The 24,168-nt window shown below is 40.1% G+C and overlaps 1 protein-coding gene across 1 annotated transcript in view; it reads left to right on the forward strand.

The window, feature by feature from the left end:
• Positions 1–23,949, forward strand: part of PRKAR2B (protein kinase cAMP-dependent type II regulatory subunit beta) — a 61,921-nt gene extending 37,972 nt beyond the window's left edge. The window contains exons 3-11 of the mRNA XM_035128314.3: positions 7,541–7,593; positions 8,003–8,086; positions 14,344–14,450; positions 16,444–16,597; positions 16,794–16,895; positions 18,125–18,199; positions 20,329–20,394; positions 21,236–21,374; positions 22,443–23,949. Coding sequence (XP_034984205.3) covers positions 7,541–7,593; positions 8,003–8,086; positions 14,344–14,450; positions 16,444–16,597; positions 16,794–16,895; positions 18,125–18,199; positions 20,329–20,394; positions 21,236–21,374; positions 22,443–22,576 — 914 coding nt within the window. The 3' untranslated portion in view covers positions 22,577–23,949. The remainder of the gene's footprint in view (positions 1–7,540; positions 7,594–8,002; positions 8,087–14,343; positions 14,451–16,443; positions 16,598–16,793; positions 16,896–18,124; positions 18,200–20,328; positions 20,395–21,235; positions 21,375–22,442) is intronic.
• Positions 23,950–24,168: the final 219 nt, after the last annotated feature.

Below are 24,168 nucleotides of genomic sequence, written 5' to 3' on the forward strand. Positions count from 1 at the left end.
GTCAAGGCTCTTTTCTCATCAGACAGCGTACTGGTGCAGTATAGTGAAGCTAGACCACTGGTCTAGCAGTTGAGTTCAGTTCTGTTTCAGCCTCCAAATAAGAGCTGCTTGGAGAAATCACAGTGTTGGCTGCTCTGTTCACCCACTATTCAACATATTGTTTCCATTTTCCCAGGCCTTCCATTGTGGAATGTTATTAGGCTGATTAGCTTTTATCCTTTTGTTGAATATTTTTTCTGTGCAGTTCCGTGTTTACTGTGACTGCTTCTAATTATTTACCTGCATGCCACTTTTGACAGTTTTATTAAAGGGTAGCCTAGAACTTTTTAAATAAACAAGCAAACCCATATTCACCTCATTAGGAAATTAAAATAAAATCACAAGTTTTGAATATGGTGGTGTGTGCTTTCTAACATATGACAGACGGATATAAGCAAATTCCTGGATGTGCCCAGGATGGCCGCCCTAGTTTGAGAGAAGGGATTTGTGCATTAGTAGGTGGAGTCAACCCATTCCAGCCAGGACTCACGGGGGCATCTGTTGAGTTCTATGTGTCATGGTTCAACCTGGAAATGTTGGTGCTTAGCAATGGATTTTCTTCCATTGCTGGGACAGAACCCCGGCACATGCACAATGTAATAATCAAGAACCAAGTATCTCTGAGCATTTGCATTTTGCTTTTTTGTGTGGCATCCATCTTCACACTGCTTCATTCACATGATGGCAGAAGCAGAAACAGGCATGCAAATGTAGCTTTGGTGGAGCACCTATTTTATGCCATGCGCAAGCCACATCATAGGGAAATGGCAGTGAGGTGTCTCAAGAAATACAGTCAAAACTTGTTCTTTGCACTGGAGAAAAAAAGAGAGGGTTAATGAACCCTTTTGCCTGCATCTCAGCTTGCATGAGATGACAGTGTTGGGTAATGGGATTGGCATGCTACCAATATCCTCACTTTGAGGCCTGTGTTTGATTGAGCCTGGTCAAAATTTATTGGAAGAATCTAGAAGATATTCCATAGGAAAGATTGAAGGAGCTGGCTTTCTTTTGGCCCAATAAAAGAAAAAGACAAAGGGAATCAAATGTTTGCATAAAGTCTCTCTTTTTAGATATACTTGTTTTGATTTGTTCATTTCAAGTGCTTTTCTTTCGAGAAATGCAAGACGATAAAACAACAAGCTACACAATTCTAAACGTTCACAATTCTAAACGTTCCGGTTTCTACCGCCTCCGAAACGGCAGCGCTCCACCAAAGCTCTGTGCTGTGAGCGGTGTTGGCGAGGCTTTTTGGGGGTAGCGAGGGCTGCGCGACCCCAAGAAAAGTTGGTGGGGGTGACCCCCAACTGAAAACTCTGGCGACGTTGGACGGGACCCTCAGCATTCTCAAGCCAGTGGCAAGAGAGCAGAGGGAACCAGACGCATGCGGATGTGAACGCCTCCCAGCAAAAGCCCCAAAGCCCGGATCGGTGCAAGAGCGGTAAAAACTTTCAGAATCTTCAACCCAACTAAAATACCGGTACCGATAAAAATAAAAACAAGGACATTAGGCAAGGGAATTATTAAGAAGATAATACCAGAGGCAGAAAGAAAGCGCGGTACCGTGGCAATCCAGAGCGACGCAAACAACTGGGCGAAAGTGCGAGAGAGAGAGAACAGAAAATCATATTCTATGCAAAGAAAGTGTTCATAAAAATCGGAAAGGTACAGTACAACAGGGAAAGATAATTGAAGGAATTACTGCAACAAGGAAAGCTTCAGCCACTAAACGTTAAACGTTAACCGCTAACTGTGAGAAAGGAGGAGGAGAGGAGGAGGAGAAGGGGGAAAGAGCGGTTTGAAATCTAAACACCAGAGTAAGGAAAGCAGAATAGAGGCTTGAAAAGAGAGATTTACCCATTGCAGGACAGAGACTCATGACAATGGAATTTTAATTCAAAGACTTGAGGCTCAGGAACGATACCTGAAACAAAGATGGAGCGGCGTGGGACAAAGCGGGGCGGGGACTGTTAAGCAATAAGGAAATGACTGCTAGGAAAGACTAAGAAGGAACCATCGCACGAGAGAGAAAAGAAGCAGCGACACAAGTGGCAAGAAGCAGAACAACAGGAGGAGAATAGCAACAGAGAGATCTCCAAAGTCTGCTGGACCAGGGGGAAGAGTGTCACCAGAGGACAACTCAAGAATTGAAAGGGGATTTTTAAGAGTGACAAGGAAATGGCAGGGAAAAAATACAACCAGACTACCCTACTCAACCAGCAGGCAAGAAGGAACTCAGGAGCAGAAGGAGAGATGGACATGAGAGAATTGATCCTGAGTCTGAAAGGGGACATTTTGGAAATGAGAAAGGACTTTGGAGAATTGAAAATGGAGGTAAATGATAAGATGAAGGGATTGGATGAAAAATTAGATAAAATAAATGGGAAAGTAGAGGGAAACTCAAAAGCAATAACAGAGTTAAAAACGCAGGTTAAAGAGTTAGATGAGGAGGGTAAAGAATCATCCAAGATAGTGCAAGAAAATAAGGAAAAACTACAGCAAATGGAGGAACTGGTTAAGAAGGCTTTTAAGGAAATTAGGGAATGTAAGAAGGAATGTGAAACAGCTAAAAAAGAGAGGGATGAACTTAAAATAAGACAAGAGGCCACTTGGGATGCGATGGCTCTGTTACAAATGCAGGCTAGGGAACGAACTCTCAGGCTAAGGGGGGTCCCGGAAATGCCGGAAGAGAACCTATATACACTAATACCTAAAGGAATAGCAGAGTGGTTGCAAATAGGAGAAGAGGAAGTGATGGAGGAGATAGAAACACTATTCAGAGTTAACTCCAAGAAGGCCAAAGAAAACAACTGGCCAGGAGATTGTCTGATCACACTATATACAACAAGATTGAAGAATAAAATGTTTCAGAAGAAGAGGGGAGATAAGTTAAAGATTGAAGGAGTAAACATAATAGTGTTGAAAGAAGTGCCACCACGCATTTTGAAAAAAAGGGACAAATATCATTTTTTAACAAAGGCCCTAAATGCCAAATCTATATTTTATAAATGGGAATACCCTGAAGGGCTTACCTTCACTTACATGGGGAGAAAAAGAAGGTTTGTTACACCTGAAGCTGCTGATATTTTTTACAGAAGGTATAAATCGCAACTAGGAGGAGATAAAAGCCAGACAGGAAAGGAAACCCATCAAAAACAGATAGAAGAAAACACTCACACAGATAGTGAAGACGAAAAGTAGAAGCCCCCTTTTTTTAAAGATGGATAAGTAAATAAATAAAAGGAAAATTCAATTTTATGTTATTTTTTCTCATTTTTTTTTCTTTGTTGAAAGGTATCGTATACTGAAATTAATAAAATGAATCTCAAATTAATCACATGGAATGTGAATGGTCTAAATGATAAAAAGAGACGAAATAGTATAAGACATGTATTACTTAAACAAAAATTAGATATTATTTGTTTGCAAGAAACCCACATTAAGAAAGATCATGAAAGACTATTAATAGACCCGAAATTAGGAGTGGAATTTATAGCAGCAGACGAGAGGAAAAAGAGAGGGGTGGTGATTTACGCAAGGGCGAGTTTGGAGCCGGAACTAGTATATACGGACCAAGAAGGTAGATTGGTTATGATAAAAATAAAACATCTAGGAGAAATGATATACATAATGGGGATATATGCGCCAAACGATAAAAAACTAGAATTTTATAAAAAGGTGGAGATGAAAATGTTGGAATATGTCGGAGGGAAAATGGTACTAATGGGGGATTTGAATGGAGTATGTGATCCAAAAAAAGACAGAACAGGGAAGGGGAGAGAAAGCAAGAAAGGGAGACTACCGCGATCCTTTTTCAATTTAGTAAGAACTTTAGATATGAAAGATGCCTGGAGGCATAAGAATGAAATGGAAAAGGAGTACACCTATTTCTCTAATTCTAAAAACATGGCAAGCAGAATTGATGCTATCTGGCTATCGACAGAAATGCTAGGAAGAATACAGGAGGTCAAAATACAACCTAGAATACTATCAGACCATAACTCCATAATTATGAGCCTAAGGGCTGAATGGAAGACGGGAATGAGAAGGTGGAAACTAAATGATGCATTGCTGTATGATGAAAGAATCATAGAAGGGGCCAAAGAAACGCTGAGAGAGTTTTTTGAGTTAAACAGCAATGACAACATAAACATTAAAACCATCTGGGATACCAGTAAAGCGGTGATAAGGGGATACTTTATTAAGCAGAATGCCATGTTAAAAAACAGAAAGGAAAAAGAAAAAAAGAGAATAATAGAAGAGCTAGAGAAAAAAGAAAAAGAGCTGAACAAAAACCCCAATAATGAGAAAATAAGGAAAGAAATTGGTATATTAAAAGTGGACTACAAAATTAAAATAGAACAAGAGATGGAATGGAGACATAAATTATGGAGACAGAACAACTTCGAGTTTGGAAACAAACCAAGTAAATATCTGGCCTGGCAACTCAAAAAGAGAAGAAATGAGAAATTGGTAAACAGATTAAGAGAAGGAACAAAAATAATGGATAATCCCCAGACGATAATGAAAAAGTTTGTAAAATACTATGGAGAATTGTATAAGAAAAATGAGGAAAATAAGGAGGAGATCAATAAATATTTAGAGAAACACCAATTGAGGATTAATATTAAAGAAAAAGCTAAGGAATTAGAAAAACCAATTACCGTACAAGAGATAAAAGAGACAATGAAGAAAAGTAAATTAGGAAAAGCGCCAGGTCCAGACGGGCTTCCCACAGAATATTACAAGAAAATGGAAAACATCCTCCTAAACCCCCTAAAAGAGATAATGAATCAAACCTTAGAAAAAGGCATAATACCCGAGACATGGAAGGAAGCGTATATCACGCTCCTTCCCAAAGGAGATACAGACCTGGAATTAATGGCAAATTACAGGCCTATATCTCTATTAAACAGCGACTATAAGATATTCGCAGGGATAATAGCCCAGAGACTAAAAAATATACTTAAGGAAATTATTCACCCAGACCAGGCAGGGTTCCTCCCAGGGAGGCAGATATTTAATAACACCAGGAATATAATAGATATATTAGAATATTTGGAATTTAAAATTGACAAAAAAGCTGCCTTATTGATGATAGATGCCGAAAAGGCATTTGACAATGTCTCATGGGAATTTTTGAAGAAACAAATAAGCATGATTGGTCTGCAGGAAAAGATGCAAAAGGCCATAGGTGCTGTATACCAACAACAGAAGGCGAGACTGATAATAAATGGAGGAGTGACAGAATCTTTTTGGATAGAGAAAGGCACCAGACAAGGCTGCCCTCTCTCCCCCCTGCTATATATTCTAGTGCTAGAAGTGCTATTAAACAAAATCAGAAGTGAAAAAGAGATAAAGGGTATAACGGTTGGGAAAAGAGAATATAAAATACGTGCCTTCGCGGACGATATAGTAGTAACAGCGCAAGACCCAAAAGAAACCATCCCAAGAGTATTAAAAATTATAAAAGAATATGGGAAAGTGGCGGGACTGAAGATAAATTATAAAAAAACTACGTTGCTAACCAAAAATTTGGACAAAAAGGAAAGGGAAGAGTTAAATCAATTGACAGGTCTGGAATTAAGAAAGAAGGTCAAATACCTAGGTATCTGGATAACAGCAAAAAGCCTAAAACTTTATGAGGATAACTACAAAAAAGTGTGGAGTGAGATCAAAAGGGAAATGGAACAGTGGAGTAAACTACATCTCTCCCTCTGGGGCAGAGTCTCAATAGTGAAAATGAATATACTCCCAAAGTTGATATACCTGTTTCAGGCAATACCAATTTTGGGAGGAATAAAATGTTTTGCCGAGTGGAAAAAAGACCTCACCAAATTTGTGTGGAATAATAAAAGACCGAGGATCAAATATCAGTTATTAACAGACAGGAAGGAAAGAGGGGGATTCTCCCTCCCCAACCTAGAGCTGTACCATGCAGCAGCTGGACTGGTCTGGGTAAAAGATTGGATAACCCTGGAGAGGCCAGAGGTTCTAGACCTAGAGGGGGCAGGAAATAGATTTGGGTGGCACTCCTACCTGTTACATGAGAAAGTCAAGTCACATAAGGGGTTTTTAAACCATCTAATAAAAAAGTCCCTGTACCTGATATGGGTGAAATACAAAGGCATATTAGAACCCAAGATACCCTTGTGGAAATCACCGATAAATGTAATTACGGTCAAAAAAGTAAATATGGAAGAAAAAGTCGTCACATACCATGAGTTATTGGAAAATATACAGAATGAACCAACATTAAAAAGGTATGAAGAAATTAAGAATCATCTTTCGGTCTGGCTGCAATACAGATTAATCAGGGACTAATAGAGGATAAAAAATTGGGAATTGCAAAGGAGAGGTCTAAATTTGAAAAAGAGTTAATACATAATGATAAAAAATTAATCTCACGCATGTATGATCTGTTACTGGAATGGGAGCTAAAAGAGGAGCAGACGAAACCTTCCATGATAAAATGGGCCCAGGACCTTGGTCATAACATCCTTATAGAACAATGGGAAAGGCTGTGGAGAAAAGATATAAAATTTACGGCCTGTTATGATCTGCGGGAAAATATTTTTAAAATGATGTACAGGTGGTACCAGACCCCTGAAAAATTAGCCAAGATGTATAAAAACAAGTCACCAAAATGTTGGAGATGTGAGAAGGAAAAAGGAACACAAATGCACATGTGGTGGAAATGTGCTGAGATAAGCAAATATTGGAATAACATCTACGAAGAATTAAAGAAAATGTTGAAATGCAAGATTATAAAAAAACCAGAAATGTTCCTATTAAATATAATACCAGAAGAAATAAAAAGTGCAAATAGAATACTACTTATGTATGGTATTGTAGCGGCGAGGGTCCTAATCGCCAGAAATTGGAAAAATAAAAACACACCCAACGTATCAGATTGGCAAATTTTAATGAAAGAATATTCACAGCTAGCCAGGGTCACTGGGAGAATTAGAGGACAAACAAAACAAAAAATAAAGGAGGAATGGAGGATTTTTGATGATTATATATTAATGAGTAAAGTAACAAGATCATGAAAGCAGATTGGAACTGAACCTATTGGAAAATAAAAGGAAAAATTGAGGTGAACCTTTTGTATATAATAAGATGGATTAATGTAATTTGCACAGGATATGATTGGAAGACCGCTGTTACTTTTCTATTTATGTATTTTTACTCTTTCATGTTTTGTGTATGTTTTTTTTTTTTGTATATATCTAGGTTGGTTAGAGAAGATAACTTGTGTATAGACTAGGACATGGTAGGCTCAACATAGCCACCTCTTTCTTTTTTCTTCCTTTTTTTTTCTCCTCCTATTTCCTTTCTTTTCTTTTCTTCATTGTTTGGTAAACGAAGATTTATTCTTTTGTATGGTTTTAAAGATTGAAATAAATAAAAAACATTTAAAAAAAAAAGAATGTTGGTCTCAAAATGGAATCCTGAGAGCATTTGGTTTGAAACTCAGTTGATATTTTCATTGTTTTTGCAGTGTGCGCAGAAGCTTATAATCCTGATGAAGAAGAGGATGAAACTGAATCAAGGGTATGTTGACTCTGTAGACTAAATGTATGTTTGTATTATTGGAAGACAAATTCAGGAAATATGCAAACACACTCCTTAATAGAAGTTGTATCACATAAGTTTTTGGAAAATGTGTTAAAATATAAATTAAAAAACCATTTTCTTTCACCGGCATCTTTCTTGTAATTTCCCTTTGATAGGAATCAAAGACTAAAGTTTCCTTTCATCATTCCGGTGCTGTGTCTTTTTAATTTGAGATTGATTTAAAATTCTGAAAGTTTCAGTTGTTTCCCTGACAATATTTATTTAGTGGTATGATTTATATCTCGCTTTCCATGAGTGTTCATCTAAATTGTGCTTTGGCCTCTTTTAAGATCGTTTTTCTTAAGACTAAGAGAAGTGAAGTAGAAATTGCAATTATTTCTTCCAGATTATTCACCCCAAAACAGATGATCAAAGAAACAGACTGCAAGAAGCTTGCAAAGACATACTTCTATTTAAGAACCTAGATCCAGTAAGTGGTCACTTTATTTCTTTTAACGATCCCAGAAACACTTAAGAGATTCATCTTTCAGGGAAATTCTGAGATGAAGCATGATTCTGTGGTTTTGTTCCTGTAACAACAAATCATTGTGAAAGTTGGTGTCAATAGCAAGAGAAGGTATAGTATTGTCTGTAACAAACAATACCAACATTCTTTTAAGAGAAGCTGTTAGAATTGTTATATTCTTTGTTTCCAAAGGCTCATGTGGTATGAATGTGTTTGCTTGTATGAACTTGATATATTATAAAAGTTGTTTAGAGTAGCATTGGTGTTACTTAATCTGTTTTGCATTTTTGCCTCGTTGCTCTACTCCAGGGGTCAGCAACCTTTTTCAGCCATGGGACGGTCCACCATCCCTCAGACCATGTCGTGGTCCGGACTATATTTTGAAGGGGAAAAAATGAACTAATTCCTATGCCCCACAAATAACCCAGAGATGCATTTTAAATAAAAGCACACATTCTGCTCATGTAAAAACACGCTGATTCCCGGACCATCCACGGGCCAGATTTAGAAGGCGATTGGGCCGCATCCGGCCCACGGACCTTAGGTTGCCTACCTCTGCTCTACTCCAAACTTAGTATGCATTTATTTTTAACCATCTAGATTCTAGACACAATCTGCTGCATTTCTGCTAGGGGCTGTGTGTGTGTCGGAGGCTCCTGCTTTCCTATCTCCAGCTTGATGACGAACTGTGCATTGTAGCAGAAAAGTGGAGTCCCCAAAGCTATAATAATAATGCTTATGAGCTGAGAATGGGCATAGCTCAAAGGTAGCTTTGAAAGCAAAAAGGTTCCTTGGCTGCTTCAGGTTGTGCTGGAATGCTGTCAGAAACTCTGAAGAGCCACTTTTAGTCATTATAGACTCTATTGACCTAGATGGGTGAATGGATTGACTCAGTACAAAGCTGTTTCTGGTAGTCTGATATTCATGTACTGCAGGGAGTATTGGAGTCACTTCTGTAATGTGGAAAATCGGTGCACAAAGGGCACTAGCATATAGCAAGTAGAGTCGTACCTTGGTTCCCCAACGCCCTGGAATTCAGACGCTTTGGCTCTCGAACTCCACAAACCTGGAAGTGATTGTTTCAGTTTGCGAACGTTCTTTTGGAACCCTTCCACAGCTTCTGATTGGCTGCAGTAGCTTCCTGCAGCCAATCAGAAGCTGCGAATTGGTTTCTGAACATTTTGGAAGTCGAACGGACTTCTGGAACGGATTCTGTTCGACTTCCAAGGTACGACTGTATGGATCTGTTTTTGTAGCATTTGTGTCACTTATGGGTTGACTGTGACACCTATTAAATACAGTACTGTGTCTTCTCCAGGATCCCAGGCTCTTCATGGCAAGCACCTCTGTTACAACTGCTGACTGCAACAGCTGTCAGAGATGATTGAGGTGCAGGGATGGGTGTCTGAAGGACCTTTTTTTGTGGATGGGTATGCAAAACACTGGTGCAGGGAACAGGCTAATTTTTCCACAGAAAAAAACTGTGCCTGTGCATTTTGTCTTGTATCTCAGGTTCTAAAAATGCTAGAAGTTTACCCATTTTAAAAAATGGAAGCTGGAAATCTGGGGATTATCCAGGAGGCACATTCCTCCCTTGCACTCCCCCCCTGCACCCATGTGTGCAGGGGAGATTTAAGAGCAGTATAGGAAAAAGTGAAGGACTGGTTTCTCCCAGGGAGATGTGTCTCCCATAGTTGCAAATTACTGCAGTAGCAGTAGGTCACAGTATCTTTCCCTAAACCTGAATCATCTGCTTTTGGTCTAGGCCTAGGGTATACTGTATAGCAAGGCCAATATCCCTTTCCTGTCCACCTGCACCTCTTCCCTTGCAGTCTGAATGCCAAATTACCACCAGAGTTGTGTATAGCTCAGCAAGCGTTGAACTTGTGTATAGCTACTGGCTCTGTCTCAACATCAGATTCACGTTTGCTATGGAAATTTGGCACAGGGTAGATTTTTGTAATGCTTTGTGGAAAGTGTCCTGACAATGCAACTTTGGAGGTAAATCACCATTATGACACATAAAAATTTGGAGACATTGATTCTGTTTTACAGTACCATACTTTTGAAGCAAGAAGGAATTGTTCACACATTGTGGCTACAAACTTGGTGTGTGTGTTGTATGTGCACTAGATAGTCCCCCTCCCCTTGCCATGTAGTATTTCACAACATTTTGAAACAAGCTTGTGTATAGCTGAATTCTTTATAAAGAGTATATTACAGAACCCTGAATTGTAATTACTTTTCCTCCACTTGAATTTTATCTGCACAAGTAAACAGTGTTCCCTTGTATTAGATCTTTCTTAGAAAGCAAGCAAATGGTGACTTACGGATTAGTCAGAACCATTTTGCTTCAGTATGCAATCTATTTGCATAATATGAGAACAAAACATCATCTATACTGAAATGTGCTAAGGGATTTTGTGGCAGCAGCAGCAGGGATGACGAAGCCCGTGGCATCTATTACTCGAACCAATGCAAGGTTTTGGAACATTTACAAGGCTTAAATGCAGGGGAATGAGACACAGGATGTTTATAGAACATATCCATCAGTTTGAGAAAGCGAAAGGTCAGTTTGACTGGTACTGAAACCATAGGAGAGAGAAGGAGATTTGTGGTGGGTTAGGAAGACTCAGTGAGAAGAGGCAGGGAAGCTAAGTAAGAAGTGTTGGCAGAAGCAAAGCACATTGTTGGCTGTGGACCTAAATACAGGAACCCGAGGGAAGAATAGATGGAGTCAGACACAATTCTGAAGAAAAGATGGGCAGAGAAGATAGACTGTTTTAAATTAGGAAGGTGTGTGGAGCAGTCAGGGAGAGAGAAAATCAAGGGTACTGATCCGCACAGGGTCCTGACTAGGAGCTAGGATGGTGGAATAAAGGCAGGTGTTACTATTCATTGGGATAATAAGCAGGAACTTGAAGACACAATGGAAAGCTGAGAAATAAGGTTGAAGAAAGTTTTTTTTTGGGGGGGATGTTGTGACTAAAGGACTAGAAACAAAAAGGCCTGTGGAGTGTTGGCAGAAGGGGAGTGAAAAGACAGGGGAGTTTAGAAACGGGGGGCCAGAAAGCCAATGGGGGAGCATAAGATGGCAAGGTCTACACCTTGAGAAAGCTCCTGTATTTTTAAGGGCCACATAGAAGGTGAAAATCTGCCCAAGCATAACCTCTCCCATTGCTGCAGCATTATGATGATGGGAAAGCTTGCACTCAGTGATATAACTCTTTCTAATTCTTCTTTTATGGGGTTTTGGGGTCCCCCCCTGGGGGCCATTTAATTCCAAGTGACAATGTGCATGTGGCACGTAGTGTCCAAACCCAATGAAAACGTTGAGAGCAGGTCATTGACAAGGAGCCAGGCTAGCTAGTAAGCACACAAGAATAAACAAATGAAAAATACAACAGGGTGGACAAGGGCTACAAGAACCAGTCATTCTACAGGAAACATGTAGAATTTCGTGTTATGCTGTTATCCTAGTCAGGATGCTGTTATCCAGAAGTACTATTTTCAACACACACACACACACACACACATGAAATTCTCTGTCTGGTATGCCAGAATGTTGAGAGAGGTGGATTAGCTAGCTAACTTAACCTTGCTATTTTTTGCTTTCTTAATTTCAAATTCTAAACAATTCTACTGAATAGTTAAATACAGTGTGTGCTTATTAAGAGAGACAGATTTGTTACGTATTTTGTCTTGAATGGCTTATTGCAAGAGACAACTGCTATGCTTTTTAGTTCTGGGTCATACAGTACCAGGATCCTTGATGCCTGCCCATAAAACAAGCCTAGAATGGGAGACGTGGGTGATATGAACAGGTTTTAGGAATTGTCTTCGTTGCGAGATTTTGCAGGCGATCCACGAGTTTGTTTGGGTCTTGGGTGTAAGCCTGGGTCAGTTAGTAGAGTCCTGGGTGAGAGCCATGAGGCTGAGAGGTATTGAGGGGGAAGTGTGTGGGAAGAACAGGAAAATCTATTTTTGTATATTTATTAGTAATTCATATGAATGGTTTTATTGTGGATTTTTTTAAAAAAATGTTTTTATTAAATATTTTCTTGAATTAGAAATGTGCATACGGTATCTCAGTTTTCCATTTAATAAATCAGATCAGTTATATTCAATGTGAGACACTAATGTTATAGACAGTATAAGTTTGGGAAGAACAGCTGGGGAGAGAGAGAGAGAGAGAGAGAGAGAGAGTTGGGGTAGTAAATATATTGTGGATTTTTGTAAAATTTGTTTCTCCTGGACACCGAAAACCTGAAAGCAAATGCTCCAGTTTTTGAACATTTTTCAGAACCTGAACGTCCAACGCGGCTTCCACTTGAGTGCAAGAAGCTCTTGCAACCAATCGGAAGCCGCACCTCGGTTGTTGAACGTTTCAGAAACTGAATGGGCTTTCGGAGCAGATTATGTTTGACAACCGAGGTTTGACTGTACAGTGGTTAGAGCAGGCTTCTGGTACCTCGGCCCTCCAGATGTTTTGAGACTACAGTTCCCATCATCCCTGACCACTGGTGCTGCAAGCTAGGGATCATGGGAGTTGTAGGCCAAAAACATCTAGAGGGCCGAGGTTGAGGAAGCCTGGGTTAGAGCACATGGAACAGTAAATAAATGATCTAAATGAATCAAGATTATCCATCTTTGTGGATACTTTTTTTGTGCACAATGCCCTCATAGTGGATGTTGCCGGAAGTGTATTGTGCTGGCATCTTATTATCTTATATATGTGGCATGATAGGACACACATGCAGCCCAGGGCATTGCTGTCTGTCTGTGGTGTAACAATTTTCTCTGCCTGAAAGTTGCTGCCTTTTTTGGCAGGCTCAGCATACCTTAAACCCTTTCACATTGCTGGCTTGCAGTGGCTTTTAAGCCTCTTTTTTTCCCATTGACAGACTGAACTGCTTGCGTTTTGCAGACCACTTTTTCTTAAAATGGATAGCCAAATGGGTCTTTGAATCTATTGAAGCTGATTGCACTGCATAAAAAAGGCAAATTTCTTTTGGTTAAAAATTTGAATAGAAAAATGGGTTCCCTCTTTAACATGGGCTGAAAAATGTCAAGTGAACAAGTTTTCTCCAGCATTTTCCTCATTATTTTCATTGGCATGTTTGCTTGTTTTTGTAGGGGGGGGGGAGTCCTAGGATGTGTCTAGCAATGGACAAACAGTGCCATTTCAGTCCCCTTGCGAGGCTACCAGAAACTACCAGTGGGCTGCATGAAGTTTTCCTTTGTTGTAATTGACTTTTTTTTTAAAGTACACCACTTCATAACAGTGTTCCTGAATTGAGTATTGATGCTGAAGATATTGACCACAGTCTAGGAAAGGGTTACAGGTTAAAGACCAAAATTCAGCTGATGCCCTTTCTGTGTATTGCCTTTTGGTTAAATACCGATTTTATGCTGCTGTGTTATCTGAGTTCAATACAAACCAAGCTAGAAAGAGAAAGCAAGCATTTAAACTAACTGGTGAAATGGGCCATGGTAGATCTTTAAGGATTTTTTTTTAATAAGTTACATTTTCAGTTATAATTTGGCACATACTGTATAATCGTTTAAGAAGTACGCTCTGAGTGCATTATATTGGAGAGGCCCTATCTATACTATAAATCAGTTTGTTTTTTGTTTTCAGGCAGACAGGACTGCAATCTTACATCTAGATTTTCAGGTGCACATGAGCCGAAGCCTGAAGCAAACACTGTCAATTTCTTAATCATAGTTAAAAGATCAGGAACAGGCTGAGTGCTCACCCCCTGCTTCCTTTTTGCCTCTCTTCATCTGCATTGTTGTTATGTCTGCACTGTGCTGATCAGGTTTAATTTTACCCTTGGTAAGCCAGCTTCAGAAACTGCTTAGAGAGAGAATGCTGTATCACAGCTGACACTGGAAGAGGAAAGGAGGAGAAATTTCCTTCAGAGGGAGCCTGTCTCCCCATCTGCATCATGTCTAAAGCAGAACTAAGTGCCAGTCTAATAAACTAAAAACACAACCTGGCCTTAGGGAAGCACGTGTATGTCACAACTGGTCACAAAAATGAGCCAGGTTCCCCCCTGAGCCAGGTTCTTTTTTTTTAAGTCTTAAGTCATTGCATTTGAGAGTAGCATTTAAATTAGCTTCTTGGATAGACATGGGGATCATGGAACTGCTCTGAGCTCCTGGAAAGAAAAGTGAGCAATAAATGCAATAAATGAATGAATATTCTTGATCAACAGGAGCAGATGTCTCAGGTATTAGATGCCATGTTTGAAAAGTTGACTGAAGGAGGGGAGCATGTCATTGATCAAGGTGATGATGGTGACAACTTCTATGTAATTGATCGGTAAGTGTTTTTATTTTATTCTATGTACAGTGCGGTTGTGTGGAGGGCCTGAGATTCCCAACATAATTTGGAGAAAATCGGCAATACTTTATTTACACTTTTTATTTTCCCAATTTATAAACCGCTTCACAGCACTAAGCCATCTAAATGGCCTGCAGTATAAAAATGAGATAAGTATTTCTAAAAGCAACAAAACCTTCCTTACAAACTCTTAAAACCAATAAAGGCGTTTCTACAGACGTACAATTAATATTCCATAAGTGACTGGGGAAGCCTTCTTAAAAATGTGTTCAGCACTCACCTGGGCATCATGATTCCAGGGGGCCTGTCTAATTCCAGCTGTTAATTGATTCTGGGGTGCTGGAGCTGCAACATTACAAACCTGGTTTCTGTTGAAAACTAAACACACCTCTGGGGCATATAGTACTGTCAGTGGTGCCTTGGGTAGGAATCTACGGGGGTTAAGTGGTCTTTTCGGTCTCAGTGCTAAAAGCAAAACCCGGAAAAGGCATCTGGGAGCATACTAGCAGTGTAGCAGAAGTGTTCTATGGTGTCAATGTGATGCCCCTAATTATCTAATAAGGGGAATATTGTGCAATTATCCATACCTGCACCGCCTATGGTGGGTTGCTCCCTTTATTTGGCCATATTTCCCTTGGCCAGAGCAATAGTTGCGGCATCTTCTTCACTGGGACCCGATATACTTCCAAGGCACCCAATATACAGCAAACAAACCCCCACCACACACAACCAGTGCTGAATTACCAAATGGGCAGAGAAGGGACAGGCCTATGGGCCCCATGCCTTTTAGGGGTCCCGCGACAACTCGTCAAAATAATATTGATTTGGTCTGGAAAGAAAATTGCAATCAGGCTTTCTTAATTCAATGTTCTCCCACTAGAGAGAGTGCACAAGGACACAACTCTTCCCCCCCCACCCCCGAAATTTCGACTGCTTCCATAGGGTTTAATCCAGCACTACACACAACACACACTCCTTCGTGCAAATCAAACCCACTCGTGCTCCTCTCACAAGGCACTTCCCAGCCACAGCCAACCTGTGTCACTGACAGGGGACATCTGATTTGCCTTGGCCATTTGCATTATAAATGGCCATGCATGGCAGAAATCAGATGAATAAAAAGTATTCTCTATGAGCAATATAGTGTGCACAATCCAATAAATTAACCATGCCAATTGTGATTATGTCCGTAGATATTGTATTCATACATGTATCATACAGATACAGCGGTACCTCTACTTACGAATAACTCTACTTACGAATGTTTCTACTTACGAATGGAGCTCCATCCGCCATCTTGGATGCGGCTTAGATAGGATTTTTTTCTACTTACAAATTTTTAGATAGGGTTGCTTCTGCTTACGAACTTTTTCTCCCAATGCATTCCTATGGGATTCCACTTACAATTTTTTTTCGACTTACGAATGTGTGTTCGGAACGCATTAAATTCGTAAATAGAGGTACCACTGTACTCTTGTAACGGAGCCAGAATGGGCTTGGGGTTCCTATTGAATGCAGATCCGATAGCAAGGCCAGGTAGTTTAACATGTAAAGTGGCCTATTGCCAAATGAGACTTTGCTCCACCTAAAAGAAGAAAAAGAAAAGTATCTGGATGGTAGGGTTGAATTTATGCTTTATATGCCCATTAGAAGTCAACTTTTTGTTGGTGTGAGCTCGGTTGAGATTAAGAAGCAGTTTAAAGCCAGTGTGCTTTAGTAAATAACAGAGAGAGAGAGCTAGGAGGCTGGATTCAAATCCTTGCTCTACTGGTAACACTGTGGATCTCGTGGGTTTCATAATCTCTGCTGCGGTTCTGCATTGTACAGTGGGGGGGGGAATGCTGCAGAGGTAAGTGTTAAATTTGGGGGCCCCACCCCATCCCTTAATTCTGATAATGAAGAATGCATTTTTGATGTAAGCAATATCAGCATTGCACACGCAACCTGTGTTCACTTTATGTGTATCTTATAGAGGGACTTACGATATCTATGTGAAATGTGAAGGTGTTGGGAGGTGTGTTGGCACGTATGACAACCGTGGGAGCTTTGGTGAGCTGGCTTTAATGTACAATACACCCAGAGCGGCTACAATCATTGCTACCTCTCCTGGTGCTGTGTGGGGTTTGGTAAGTTTATTTCTTTCGGATTTGTCCTATCAGTGGGTTTTTTAAACGTGTGTATGGGGTGTGTGTATCCAAAATTGACTTAAGTATACACAAATGTTTGCTTAGCTGCTGTGTTTAAATAATCGTACAGGTCTTTGTTTTTAACCTGCCATTTTAACTTTGAACTTTAATACATTTTTCTTTTCTTTTTTTAAAGGACAGAGTCACATTTCGAAGAATTATTGTAAAAAACAATGCCAAAAAGAGAAGAATGTATGAAAATTTTATTGAGTCATTGCCCTTCCTTAAGTCTTTAGAAGTAAGTTATGTTATTAGTATTGCTTCATATACTCTAACACAGTTATTTTCCTTCCCTTTCACTTCTAAAAAGGTGGGGTGTAGTTTGTTTTTTGCAAATACATTTTGGTGTAATTAATTCAACATCTGGAATAGTAATGGGGAATTAATTTTTTTAACGAATGCTGTCCATGCCTTTAATAGATTTGCTATAAAGAAAAACTGTTTTACTATGTGGTATGTTTTTGTACTCCAATGATCATAACTTATCATGTATGTTTCCAGGTATCTTGTCCCTATTTTTGTCATTTGGTGTGCCTCTTTAAATGTTTTGGTTGGATATATATACATGTTAGCCACTGTTGCTTTTCTTCAGGTTTCAGTCCATTGCCCTAATTCTCCATGTCTAGAAGCCATGGGTAGCAAACTTCAAGGCTGGGCGCCAAATGTTCGTTCTGCAGGCCGTTCGATCTGGCCCTCTGAACTCTTCCCAGGCCACAAATGTTCTTGCCTGGCTGGAATATGTCATTGAGCTTTGATAATGTCTTTTGCTTGTCTGGTTGGAGGACAAAGACAGGTGTGTGACTGTGTGCAGAAACTAGTCTGCTATCGAAACATAGCATCCATCATTGGCATGAGATCCTCATGAGGTATCCTCAGGCAGTAGAAAAGAGAATCACACATATCCAGTACGTTTCCTAGCACAATTCAAAGTGTTGGTGCTGACCTTTAAAGCCCTAAACGGCCTCGGTCCAGTATACCTGAAGGAGCGTCTCCTCCCCCATCGTTCTGCCCGGGCACTGAGGTCCAGCGCCGAGGGCCTTCTGGCGGTTCCCTCGCTACGAGAAGCTAAGTTACAGGGAACCAGGCAGAGGGCCTTCTCAGTAGTGGCGCCCACCGTGTGGAATGCCCTCCCACCAGAGGTCAAAGAGAACAACAATTACCAGACCTTTAGAAGGCATCTTAAGGCAGCCCTGTTTAGGGAAGCTTTTAATGTTTGATGGATTTCTGTATTTTAATGTTTTGTTGGAAGCTGCCCAGCGTGGCTGGGGGAACCCGGCCAGATGAGCGGGGTATAAATAATAAATTTATTATTATTATTATTATTATTATTATTATTATTATTATTATTATTATTATTATTACTACTACTACTACTACTACTATTATCATCTCCATATTTACCTGTGCAGTGTTGGAGGTTATGCATGTATATGTTAGCAAAATTTGTCTTCCTTTTTTTGGTTAAAGCTTTCGGAACGGTTGAAAGTGGTGGATGTGATTGGCACCAAAATATACAAAGACGGAGAACAAATAATTGCTCAGGTATGCCTTTGTGTTCTGTTTGGCTAGTTATTCAGTAAGTATATCTGCAAGCAGATCATACATAAAAGCATATTGGACAGCCTCAAACGTTGCAGTACTGAATTATCTGACATACAAGAAATAGCGGCGTAATCTAAAAGGCAATTACAATGAACACTGGAGTTCTGGGAAATGAATTCAAAAGATCATTTGAATACCAATAATTAAACAAGTGAAGACGTACATAAATTATGCAGTCAAAGGTGTTTCTTTATCTTATTGTATGAAGCCATGTGATAAACCACCTATGGTTTAGCTGCTTTTGTTTTATTTTTGAAACATACATGATAGCCTTTTAAATTCTTTTCCTCCAGGTGAAATTGCCTGTACAAGCAGCAGTGTAATTAAGTCAGCATTAGCTTACATAGACCTCCTACTTTGCTTCTCCATGGACTTTCTAGCCTTCCCATCCCTGACTGTGGAAAAGCAAAGAATGTTTATGCATCCATGCATGTGTGCATTTCTCATTTCGTCTGGGGAGGGTGACCCATAGAAGGGAGGGAGAAGCAACCAGAGGGGGTGATGCCCATGGCGCACTCCTAAAAATTCCAAATGGGCCCATGGGCCCCAAAAGGTTGGTGACCACTGCCCCACCCACTTCCTGTTTCATTTGACTTCATGCACAGGCTTTTAGCAGGCTCTTCTCTTTGGGTGAATAATGCCACAAAAAGCTGTTCAGCAGAGTGATTTTTTGGGGAAAACATTTTGCTTTACTATATCTCTGTACCATACTTGCCAAGTTCAGATACTATGCTAAGCCAGGATTTACCATTACGGGGAATGATCCTGGTTAAACCATGGGCCTAAGAAAATAAGAAGAGCACCGTTGGTTCAGCATTCCATCTTCTTCCACTGCGACCTGCCAGATTGCCTATGCAAGCAGGGCACAAGCACAAAAGTAATCACTTATGATACCCAGCAAATATTAATCAGAGGCATACTCTAATAAGTAGGTAAGGGAAAGGGAAAGGACCCCTGGACGGTGAAGTCCAGTCAAAGGTGACTATGGGGTTGCGGCACTCATCTCGCTTTCAGGTCAAGGGAGCTGGCGTTTGTCCACAGACAGCTTTCCGGGTCATGTGGCCAGCATAACTAAACCGCTTCTGGTGCAAAGGAACACCGTGACAGAAACCAGAGCACACAGAAACACTTTACCTTCCTGCCACAGCAGTACCTATTTATCTACTTGCACTTTGACGTGCTTTCGAACTGTTAGGTTGGCAGGAGCTGGGACTGAGCAATGGGAGCTGACTCTGTTGCGGGGATTCGAACCGCCGACCTTCCGATCGGCAAGCTCAAGAGGCTTAGTGGTTTTAGACCGCAGCGCCACCCACGTCCCTTTTGAAGTATGAACCATGGACTCAAGGAACTGTGGTTTGTTCTAACTGTGCTTAGTTAACAACGAACCAGGACATCAAACAGTGAGCCTAATTTCTTAGCCAGGCTAGCTGCAGCAGCTCCTCTGTGTCATAATCACTGTTGCCCTTGGAAAAAGTAGTCTCTCTGTTGTTCTGAGCAGGATGGACAAAGTAAACTTATCATTTTTCTTGGCATAGTCCTTGAGAATAGTTAGCGAAGGAACACGTAGAGAAGGTACTGCTTTTTTTCAATTCGGCGCCTGTTTAATTTTTTCTTTCACCTGGGAGAATCTCATGGTGCATGGTTTATTTCCACCAATTCTCAGAGAGAACACTGTGAAGAGAACTCTTCTGGATTAGTTGCAGGCAGCTGAAGCTCTGGCAATCTGCTGTATCCGCTGGCCCACCCTTCCAGGCCCCGGCTGTTCTCCTCCTGCTTCCTACTTTACCCCAAATTGATATTTGAGGATTGACTGAAGGAAATAACAGCTGAATTACACATTATGCATTCAAAACGCATAGGAACAGACCCAGCATTAATTAGGCTTGTTTTGATTATAAGGATGTGGAAGCTGCTCAGTTGTTTATGAGAAAAGGAAAGGATAATTTCACACTGTCACACTGATAAATGTTTTTGGTTTTACATTGTTCATATGTTTTTTTTAAAAAAGCAATAGAACTACTAAATAACTACACTCATGTTTCTCTTACGATTTTTTTTTTAAAAAACAGGGAGACATGGCTGACTGTTTCTTTATTGTTGAATCTGGAGAAGTGAAAATCACAATGAAAAGAAAGGTACATATTGTATTAATGTAACTGAAAAAAACTTGAAAAGTTTTCTGCTGTTTTACATGGTAAAAAGAACATCTGTGCAACTTTAATGACATATTTCATTTATCACAATGTACTAGCTGGCCCGGCTACGCGTTGCTGTGGCTCATCCGTGTGATTTCCCCCACCCTGTGCCGATCCATGATGTATCCTGCCTCCTCATCCCCCACCCCCCGGCCTATCCCTCTGATTTCCCCCACCCTGTCCCGACCCATGATGTATCACGTCCCCTCATCCCCCCACCCTGTCCCGACCCATGATGCATCTTGTCCCCTCCCCCCCACCCCCCGCTCATCCCTGTGACTGGTCCCACGGTGTCCTGACCTATCCCATCCCCTCCTCCCCCCAACCCCCACCCAGGCGAGTCAATACCTCCATTCAGCCGAGTCTATAAAGGCTTCGGCCTAGTATGTAAACGGGAGCCGAGGTGCTGTTGAGAGGGAAGGTTTTATAGGTGCAGTACCAGTGTAGCCACTGCTAGAGGGTGCTGGTTTGCAACCTGGTTCTTTTCCCAGCATGCATTTTTGTCTGAGTGGTGTGTTTTGAACACGGGGTTTTGGGGTTTTTTCCTGGCACAGGTGTGACATCTGTCTTTGAAATGGTACGGGGTCACTCTCATATTCGCATGCGGCATTGTGTCAAAATTTGAACGCAATCGGTCAAGCGGTTTTGGTGAAACGTGGATACTAACGGACATGCCCAGTTTACATTTATATATATATATATATAGATTGAATATTATATGGGCTATAACCCATTGTTTGATGAATGTCTAACTGTTTTCTTTTGCTTCTATACCTTTTAGGGTAAGCAGGAGGTAGATGAAAATGAAGCAGTGGAGATTGCCCGGTACACTAGAGGACAGTATTTTGGGGAACTTGCTCTTGTAACTAACAAACCTCGAGCTGCCTCAGCATTCGCACTCGGTACAGTCAAGTGTTTAGGTAATGCAAAGTTATTTTATTTCTGTATTTGCTTTATTTTTTGTAGTAAAGAGAATACTGCAGTTTCTGTTGGCAAGCATGCATATTCTGTAATACATATTTCCATAAAGCCAAATTTCATTAGTTGCATTAAGTTCAATCAACATATTAAAACTTAGCCTGTGCCTATTGCTTATGATACCTGGTGATATTAGAAGAATCCCTTTATTTACAATATTATGAACACAGAAGTATATGGACACTTTTCAACATATTGTTCAAAAGCTGTGTTCATGTATGGAAACTGTACTCTGTGGTCCTCAGAAACCTTAAGGATATTTTACTTCCTTGAGAAATTAATATTTGGACTCACTGCAAGCTTCGAGGGGTGACATATTTCTCTAACAGTGGATTCATAGCTAAAATGATTTGAGCAATTGAATACATATTACTTCTCCTTTAAAACAAGATTAGACAGATTGACACATTAGAGCAGGAGTGGACAACTTTTGTTGTTGTTGTCGAGGACCACATTCCTTTGGGGAGGGGTGATTTGTCAGGACTGCATGATGCTGATGTTGGGCAAAACCAGATAAAATGAGGTTGCCCACCTTTGTGTTAGAGAAAGCAGTGCAAACACCATTACCTGTATCTCTGTTACTCTTCATCCTGAAAGTTTTGGAATCCAAATATCTGCACCTAAAACAGATTTTAAAAATGATGATGATGATGATGATTATGTAGCTTTACTCATGAAAATGACTCAAAAGTGACTGACCAACAAAATAGAAATACTTTTGAAGATGGGCAGGGATTCCTCAGTTGCAATACCTAATGCGCTACTTCAGATGCTGCTGTAGGAGGTCTCCTGGCTTTTGGTTGAAGGCTTTTTTGAGGACCACAGAGACTGCAGAGGGAAAAGCACAGTTGGTGCATGCAAGGTCATGGCTATTTTAATCTCGCCTTGCTCTTTCCAGTTGTACTGATTTTAAATGTGTGCATTTTAAATAATCTTCCTATTATCGTCTAGATTTGGCAAAGCGAATATTGGGACTTCTTCATTCTCTTTCTTTCCCCCCAAATTTTTAGTTATGGATGTACAGGCATTTGAAAGGCTTTTGGGACCTTGTATGGAAATAATGAAAAGAAACATTGCGAACTATGAAGAACAGCTAGTTGCTCTCTTTGGAACAAACATGGACATTTCCGATCCCAGTGCATGAAATGCGGAACGAAGCCACACGATCTGTTAATGAGAAATAGCACAGTAGTGGTTAGTCCACTGATAAATATGTCTATCTTTCTGTAGATGCTAAGCATTTTTCTGTGATTTTACAGGGGATTGGGTTTGTTGGAATTCTATTTTATTTTCCCAACTTTTATTTGCCTGTTTTTACCCTGTCGTTCAAGCGTATAAGTAAACATGGTTGAGAAATCATTCTGTTGACCTAACCTTGAAGGGTTGAGCCCACCAGTAACTCAGCTTCTAGGTAACACTCCTAAAAGATCAACCCCATAAGTCTTTCATTTTTCAATGGGAATTTGCAATCATATGTGCAGTTTTTGGGTTATAACCATTTGACACCTCTAAAAAAAGACCATGTCTTCTAGAATAAAGTTACTAACATTTCATTTAAAGAAGTCCATGATTGCAATCCAAACCCTTGTGCATACTAGCATGTCTCTTTATTTTATCACCACCCCAAGGAATGGGTCTTTGCTTTCTACTTTTGGAGAAAGATGTTTGTTGGTAAATAGCAGTGGTGGCTGTTAAGAGAGCCCCGCTTCACCTAAATAGTACAGAACCCTTTGAACTGCAGCATATCTGTGGAATAAATGCATTCCTGCTTGTTAAATAGTTAATGGTTTTTGTTAAAATATCTGGAGGTAAAAAGAATAAATAGGTGTTGGTGGGGTATTCGCCACTGACATAAACTAAAGTCAGGGGTTTGTCCATATGTCAGATAAATGTGGTATATTGAAAACGTTAGTGCACCAGTGTTCACAAGTATCTAGTATAGAAGGCTATATATTTGTCTTGTTGGCTCTTTGAACGGGCTTTATTTAAGGTGGTATTTATAAAAGTAGTTACCAGAAGCCTTCCAAACAGCAAACCATGGCTTTGTATTCATGATCAGTTTAATGAGCTAGGTCTGAGATTAGCTTTTGTATTTTTGTTTTTAAAGTCCACTTGATTTTCTAATAAGATGTCAGATTTCATTTAGGTATGTATGGAATATACTGTAATACCTTACAAGATGTGGAAGATTTATGTAATGCATCTATTTTTAGTTGCACTTGATTTATATATGTGGTATTGATGATTTAGACTTGAGTTGGATCTTCGCTGAAAAATAATAATTTTGATTTAAGGAAAAGTAACTTTGCATAGGCAATGGTCATAACCTTGTATATAATTTGCATAAAACATAGTCTTCAAATCAGTTTTAATCCTGGTATAATCTGGGAGTAGTTGCAAGGATTGCAGTGTCACAAGAACGATCCTCAAATTAGTTAAACTGAATTACCTGGATTTGGGGTGTCCTTATTCCACATGGTTTTTTTCTATTCCCTTTTTTTAAAAAAACCACCACCACCACAATATGTTTACTTTTGTTAAAAGATTCCCCCTTGTTTCAGATTCAGTGAACTTGGACAGTTCCTATCCTATAAACTGGTTTTAGCTGAAATAATGTAAATGGTGCCTTAGGCCACTGCAGCTAAAGCCAGATCTAATCCGGCCATGCAGTCCTCCACCTGCCTCTGGAGCAGGGGTGTGCTGGTTTTCAGTGAATGGAGTGGTTCAAGGAACTCA

Source organism: Zootoca vivipara, chromosome 9, assembly GCF_965207765.1.
Source record: "Zootoca vivipara chromosome 9, rZooViv2.hap1.1, whole genome shotgun sequence".
NCBI lineage: Eukaryota > Metazoa > Chordata > Lepidosauria > Squamata > Lacertidae > Zootoca > Zootoca vivipara.